Below are 7,901 nucleotides of genomic sequence, written 5' to 3'. Positions count from 1 at the left end.
AGTGCGGTTGGCGCAGGATAGAGCAGGGTTTAGGGCTGTTGTGCATAGGGTCGCTATGAGTCGCAAACGACTCGACGGCACATAACAACAACAACATCAAGATTTTCATCTCTTTAATCCTATTAAAACCACATCAAAGAAGCTTTTCTGGAAACGTTATTGAAAATACGGTTCAAAATTTATGAATTACAGTAGTATTTTTAGTAATAAAAATTATAGTAGTTCATTGTAGTATTTTAGTAATAAAATTTAGACTTTATCTTTCAAATATAGAAAATTATTAGAAGTTCTTGTTTATTCATATAAACAAAACCTTAAGCAAGTCAAACATGAAATTTTATAGGCTTTTGAAGTACCATAAAAAGCAAACAATGTTTTTCTGTGATAACCATAACCCTAATACCAGAAGGCTTAAGCAAAAAAATGCATAAAATATTATCAGTGGTGGTTTCTCCTTTGCATTGTTAGATATATTTAATGTTTAAATTAATTCTTCCATGATCACTCATTTCTGTTAATCTAAACTAACAATAGTATTTTCATTTTGTTTTTAAACACACAAGTCTTAATTTTCTCTTACATAAATGTTAATATGTAAGCTTTGTTCCAATCATAGGACTGAAGACTATTTGTTACCATATTGGTAAAATTAATTGTTAATAAATTCTTATTTTCTTTAGGAGCTTTTGAAGAAATACTCAGAGATAAATAATTGTGACGATTGCTTGAATATATTGTCTCTTGACTTGGAAAAGGAGATCAAAGTCCAAAAAGAGCTTTCAATTAGAGTGAAAGCAAAACTCTCACTTCCATATTCACAAACAAAACAAATTCAAAAACTTCTCACCGTAAACCAAAGGTGTTCTGCAGAATTCCATAGAGTCGTGGAGAAACTTAAGGTACCATCTCTTTTAAGTAGTATTCTTTCAGAGGTCCATAAATTTCAGTTATAAAATGAGTTTTCCTTTAATTACAGTCCTGCTTTGGGAGTTAGTATATTTTATCTTACTGTATTAATTACGGGTAATAGAATTCATTGGAAGTGGAAATTTTTCCGTGCACCTAAAACCTGTTCCCATGTAATAACCAGAGATCTCCCTGTGAGTGTGAGCCTGTACTCTGTGCTCAAGAGAGTCATTGAGAATCTTGTGAAATAGGAAGTCAAAAATCTAGAAGTAGAGGTGTGGGAGTTACCAAGAGAAGAAAGTAGGGCATGGAGTACAGCTCTTTCATTCTTCTTCTGTCAGGGATATAGTTGAACAAGAGATCATCTCATCTCACATTCCAAAGGTTTAAAATGTCATCTAAAGGTGATTCAATTTTACTTTTCATTTTTATTTCTTTTTCCTGTTAGTATGTGTTAAACTTTGTTACAAAGATAAAGGAAGAACACCATGAATCCATCAATAAATTTGAAATGGATTATATTAATGAAGTGGAAAAGCAAAATGAGCTAGTAATTAAAATGCAGCAGCTTCAACAAGATTATGACATACCATCCAGTGAATTAAGGGATCACAAATTGAACCAGAATATGGATCTACATATTGAGGTATAATTTATTTTAAATGTATTTAAATAGATTTTATCAAATGCTGTAAAGCCACTTTGATTTTTTAGAAATTCAAAATAAGTTGCAGAGAAAATCCTTTCAAACCTCCACAGACACCTAGAAACTGACCTAACACTCACAGATGGGAATTTATGGAACCACAGAGTAAGTTTCTAAATCCCTTTGAGAGTTTTTACAACTCTAACAGAAATAAAAATTTGCTTATTCCAACAGCTCCCCACAGAGTGCCTTGCTATCTCTCAACAATGTGAAGTTGGCAGCCAAATGCCAGCAACAATTCAAATGGTGCAGTTTTTAATCCTAGATTTATCATTTTCATAAGTTTTAATTTTAACAGAAAATTTAGACATACCTGTCACATACCAATATTGCTGAAAGTTTTTATGAAAGTTGTTATTTTTATGTGCCATCAAGTTGCTTGCAACTCATAGCAACCCTATGTCCAACAGCCCTAAACTCTGGTCTGTCCTGTTCCAATTGCACTGTCTCCGACACACCCACCCCAATTATCCCAGTCACTGAATCAATCTACCTCATAGAGGGTCTTCCCCTACCGCATTGTCCCTCCACCCTCCCAAGTGTGATATCCCTCTCCAAGGACCAGTCCCTCCTTACAACATATCCAAAGTATGTCAGATGGAGCCTCAGAATACTTGCCTCCAAGGAACAGCCCAGTTTAACCCTCTCCAGAATGAATCTGTTTGTTTTCTTAGCAGTCCATGGTACATTCAATACTCTTCTCCAGCACTTCAGCTCAAAGGCATCAATTCTTCTATCCTCCCTAGTCATTGTCCAACTGTCTGATGCCTAAGAAGTGGTTGCAAAGACCGTGGCCTGTATCAGACGCACCTTAGTCTCCAGAGAGACACCATTGCTCTTCAGTACTTTGGAGAGGTCCCTAACAGCAGACTTTCCCATGGCAATACGTCTTTTAATTTTCTGGTTGCTGGTGCCAAGAGTGTTGACTGTGGAGCCAAGCAAACTGAAGCTGTGAACAATCTCAATCTCTTCACCATCCAAAGTAACCATAATAAAATTATCAATAATATTAAAAAGGATGTAATATTTTTCCTTTTTTAATGATATATTTCAATATAATACTTTCCTAATGTTCCCACCCTTTTCCCCTTAAGTCTCCATATACGTTTCACTAGTTTATCCTTCTGTTTTTACAATAATGATCTTATACAGTGTTTGTCCTTATGATATTGAGTTAGTTCACTCAGCATTATGCTCTCCAATCTCTCCCGATTTATGTAATATTTTTCAAAATTATCGCTGCTGAGTGCTGCCCATATAGAGTTGCGCAATTGGATGGGTGGAGGAGAGAAGGTTAAGGAAATGGGAAGGATCCAGCAGAGATCTGAAAAGATTGGGTAAAGATGGTCAAGGTCCAATGGTAATTGATTTTATAAAACATAATGCATGGGAATGATTGTATGAAACACAACATAAATGAAGAATAGTGTGAAACACAATGTATATAAACTTTGTGAGCAAACCAATATAAAATTTTAAAAAAGAAAAATACTTTCCTAAAGCAGCCCTCAGGCCTGGTGTTGTGTTTGGAAGGAACATTAATTTTTGTGTGGTTTTTTTTTTTAATAAAATTTTTGTTTTATACTGGCTTACTTACAAAGTTCGTATACATTGTTTTTTACTCCAGATTTTTCTAAGTGGTGTAGCACTGGTCTGTCAGCTTGCTGTACTGAGATACCTTGGGGTTGCTGTGACACGAATGCTATGCCAAATGTGTGTCAAATGCCATAATGGTTACCCATGGTAAACAGTGTTTGGTAGAGCTCTTAGATTAAGACAGATTTTAAGACAGATTTAGAAACAGGATTGGCATCCACTTTCTGAACAACATGCCTTTGGAAATTCTATGACTATTAGAGAAATTATGATAGTTATAGAACAAAGTCCAGATCTTTTGTTCATAGAGTTGCTATGAGTTGAACTTGACTCAATAACAAAACAATAAAAAACAACTAACAACAAAACCACTTAACAACAACAACAATGTCCAAGTAATATGATTTGATTTTACTTTTTACACAGGAAATTCTCAAAGATTTTTCAGAAAATGACTTCCTCAACATAAAGACTGAATTTCAACAAGTACTAAAGAAGAGGAAAGAAGTAACACAGTTTTTAGAAGAGTGGCTAAATTCTCATTTTGATATAGAAATGCTTAAAAATAATATCCAGAAACAAAATGATGCCATTTGCCAAGTGAATAGTTTCTATAATAACAAAATAATTGTAAGTAGTTACTTTTATTTTTTGGTAATTGATTGGTTTACTTTGTCTACCTTATTTTAAAAGGACTGAGAAGAACTTATTCATTTAAAGTTATCTTTTAAAAATATTATGATCATGTGCGTTCTAAAAAATATGTATTATGTAAAGCATGTTCGTTCTCTCAGGTAGCAAATGTCAGTAAGATGATTAGTATGTTATCAATTTATATTTATATGATATTCTGTTTCTGTCTGTTGAATCTTAACTCCTGTTGACAACCTTCTTTTCCCCTCGTCACTACTTGTGTAAGAATCTAACCTGTTCTCCAGGCAACCTTAGACAAGGTGAGACATCTATCTCAGGGCAGCAGGCAGGAGTTATATAGTAAGACCTGACACCTAGCCAGTGACTTTGGTACATGGAATTTACACTATCAAAAAAGGTGCTTCGACTTTGAGACTTATAAACGTGATTTTATGCATTATTTCTAATCTTCCTTAAGACCAATTGCTTGAGATCACTTTGTTAATGGATTTTATTTTCCAGTGATCAGAAATAAGTAATAATCAGAAGACTGCTTATTATATGTGACATTAGACCCTAGAGAGCTAGAGTAATACTGTAACTTCCAAAATTTATGGTTTGTGTTTTTAAATAGGGCTTTTCTGACACATTAGTATTATTGAGTAATTTCTAGTTTTCCTGTAGTTAGTTAATCCAGATTGTTGGATAGATAGATCCAGCAAAAAAATTAAATGGATTGTTTAGGAGTGGAAAACAAAAGCATTGTGTGGAGAGATGCAAATTAAAACAACTATGAGATATCTCACCCCAGCAACAACAGCAAAGTTTAGAAGGGCAACAAACAACTAATGCTGGCGAGGTTGTGGGGAAGTTGGGGCTCTTATTCACTGCTGGTCGGAATGTAAAATGGTACAGCCACAATGGAAGGTGGCCTGATGCTTTTTCAAAAAGTTGGAAATAGAAATAGCAATTCAACTATTGGGAATATACCCTAAAGAAGCCAGAGCTACTACCCAAATAGATGCATGCACACATATGTTTATTGCAATAGCAAAGATATGGAAGCAACCCAAGTACCTATCAATAAATGAATGGATAGGAAAACTACAGTATGTTCACACAGTGGAATATTAAAGCGCATTGAAAAACAATTCACATTACACAAACATGTGGGAGCCTGGAAGATATTATGCTGAGTGAAATAGTCACAAAAGGACAAATACTGCATAACACTACTGTTACAAAATAGGACTGACATGGGGGGGGGAGAATGGGGAAAGATAAGATAGATAATGAACACTGCATTAGATTAAATGAGGGAAAGAACTGTCTGAAGGGAATATATTATTAGACATTATATGTAAAACAACAATCTGGAACAAGGAGTGCATTGCAAGGAGGGCTGGAGGAGTGGAGAAGAGGAGGTAAGAAAATTTCCAACAATAAAAAAAATGAACTTTTTAAGTTTTAAAAGAAATAATTGCATGGATAAGGTATTTCCTGTGCAATTTAGTGTTTTTCTTATAATACTGAGGGTCCATTGTGATTGGGGAATAAGGACTTTCACTGATGTAGATCAGAATAGACAGTGTAGCTTCTTCCAACACCCTTAGATAGGGATAGTATGCTGTGAAGTCAGTAGTCCAGAGCCAAGGAGAATCTGGACTGCCAGCAAGAACACAATACCTCAAGGTCCAAGATTTATACAGTTATTATAAAGCCACATAGTTATTGGCAAAACCAATAAATAGGGACTGTATTATGAGACCAAAAAGTACATTCCGTAGGAGTTAGAGTATGGGAGAGTATTGATTGACTGTTAATCTCTAACAGAAATACAAGATTTTCAGATTAATTAGGAAGAGCTATTTGGCTCTTTCTCATAATCACTAAAGTTTAGAATAAAAGAGGAAAAGAAGTTACTGTTAACTTCACCAGATGTGATCTGCTAGATGTCAGATAATGTTTTTGTCATTGTTGTTTTTGTTGATTGTCTTTGAGTTGAGCATGACTCATAGCGACGCTATGCCACTCTATAACTATCTACATTTACCAAAGTTCATAGAGTTTCCGGAGGCATGTTATTTAGGAAGTGGATGCCACTTCTGCTTCCAAACCTGTCATAGTATGTTATTGTTGTTATGTGCCATTGAGTCATCTGCCATGATATATATAATGGACTACACAGTTCTTCAGATTTCTCTTCATGTGTTGACCTAGTTCATCTTTCAGATCAATATGAATCTTCTCCACTCACTAGTCTTCTTTCATTCATATCACTGATACCTTCTGAAATTTCAGGAGTTGGTGCAAATGACAAAGAATGTTCTTTTTTATAGAGTTTTTAAAATAATGAATTTCTAAATATACCTTCTTAAAAAATATAAGGTTTTTTTCCTTAAGTTTTTTTAGTATGTAATTAATTCTAGAGCTATAATCAGTGTTTGTAATATCCAAAAGACCATGGTGAATGAGTCAACCGAGTTTGAAGAAAGAAGTGCTGCCATGTCTAAAGAATGGGAACATGACTTGAGATCAGTAAAACAAACAAGTGAAAAGATGTTTCAAAACTACCAAGCTTTGAAGGCCTCTCTGACATCTATTGCTATTATTAATTCTACCGCAAAAGAAGAAAAGAATCCTGCTATTACTTTAAGAACTAAACAACTAACCACAAAGGTATTTATTATAATATGTTCTTAAATTTGCATATTTAGGACAGAATTAAAGATGTATCTTTGTAACATTTTAGAACAGAATTGCCATGGTGAAAGAGTATGAACATACTTTAAGTCTGAAATGAACTTGTGTTTTACTTATTGTTACTGTCATACAAACTCCATAGAAAGGTAGACATAATAGAAGATTGTCCCTTGGAATTAGGAAACTAGATAATCATAGCTTAATTTGATCAATAAATTCATACAAGATAGTTTACTGTCAATTAATATTACAGTCCAAATTAAAATGTAAGCTAAGGATAAGAGTTATTACTTAGACCTGCTATGTTGTAAAAAATATCCAGTAATTAGTCTATTAATTGACTAAACCAATTACTTTGTTAATTACCCTTATTGTAGAATCTGTATAGTTGTGCAAATGTGCTATTTTGTTATTTTATCAAAATCACCTACTGGGAACCATAACAATTTCTAAATTACCATAAATTTTCTCATTTTTCCAAAATAAAGGCTAATAATAAAGCATCAACTACTAGTTTCATAATTAATCATCATTAGAACATAAAAGATCACTGATAAATAGTTCTTTGATTTCTCAATCATTTCAGACTCTAATCAGTTGGGAAAAGTAAAGAGCTTTGCAAAAACCTAAAATGCGAGTGTTTTTATATAAAAATATGGTAAGTTACTACTATCTTAGAATCACCTGAACACTCTGAGTTTGGGAGAACTAACTTCATTAGAATGCTTTTGAATTTTCCCCTATTTATAAACTAGTTAGGGAAAATAAAGAGAAATGTTTCATTCATTACTTGAAGAGTCACTAAACAGGTGTATTTTAAGTAGTGCTAATTTCTAATGTTAAAACCTATTTTATATACCCAGGCCTGTACTGATGGTACAGGATAGAACAAAGTTCAGATCTGTTCTTCATAAGGTCATTATAAGTCATAGTTAACAACACCTAACAGCAATAATACTGAACAACAGATAACATGAACAAAATTTATTATGTAAATTTTGATCTTTTAATCCAGAAATCATTTACTTCTAAATGAAAAAACGTAACCCCACATCTGTAGAGATTACATGAAAAATTTTTCTTTATATCCTTTGTTTAATGTAATCCAAGAAAAATTAACAACAGCCAAGTATGATCACCTTTGTCTCAAACATATGTACTGTTTTTGTTATGTGCTGTTGAGTCAAGCCAACTCATAATGAATCTCCAAGGTTTCCAGGAACGATAAATCACTTAGGAGATTTTCCATCTTTCTCCTGTGGAGCAGTTGGTGGATTCAAAACGTGTGCCTTTGGATTGGCAGTGCAACTTCTTACGATGGTTAGGGCCATCTAAGCCTAACTTGAAAATATATATA

The 7,901-nt window shown here is 33.6% G+C and overlaps 1 protein-coding gene across 1 annotated transcript in view; it reads left to right on the top strand.

The window, feature by feature from the left end:
* CENPE (centromere protein E, 312kDa) overlaps positions 1–7,901 on the top strand; it is a 131,999-nt gene that overhangs the window by 108,834 nt on the left and 15,264 nt on the right. The window contains 4 exon segments of the mRNA XM_006893116.1: positions 681–899; positions 1,355–1,552; positions 3,635–3,838; positions 6,302–6,520. Coding sequence (XP_006893178.1) covers positions 681–899; positions 1,355–1,552; positions 3,635–3,838; positions 6,302–6,520 — 840 coding nt within the window.

The sequence above is a fragment of the Elephantulus edwardii genome, unplaced genomic scaffold (genome assembly GCF_000299155.1).
Source record: "Elephantulus edwardii isolate Elephantulus edwardi_28Jun2011 unplaced genomic scaffold, EleEdw1.0 scaffold00122, whole genome shotgun sequence".
NCBI lineage: Eukaryota > Metazoa > Chordata > Mammalia > Macroscelidea > Macroscelididae > Elephantulus > Elephantulus edwardii.
This window is presented reverse-complemented; position numbering and strand designations above follow the sequence as displayed.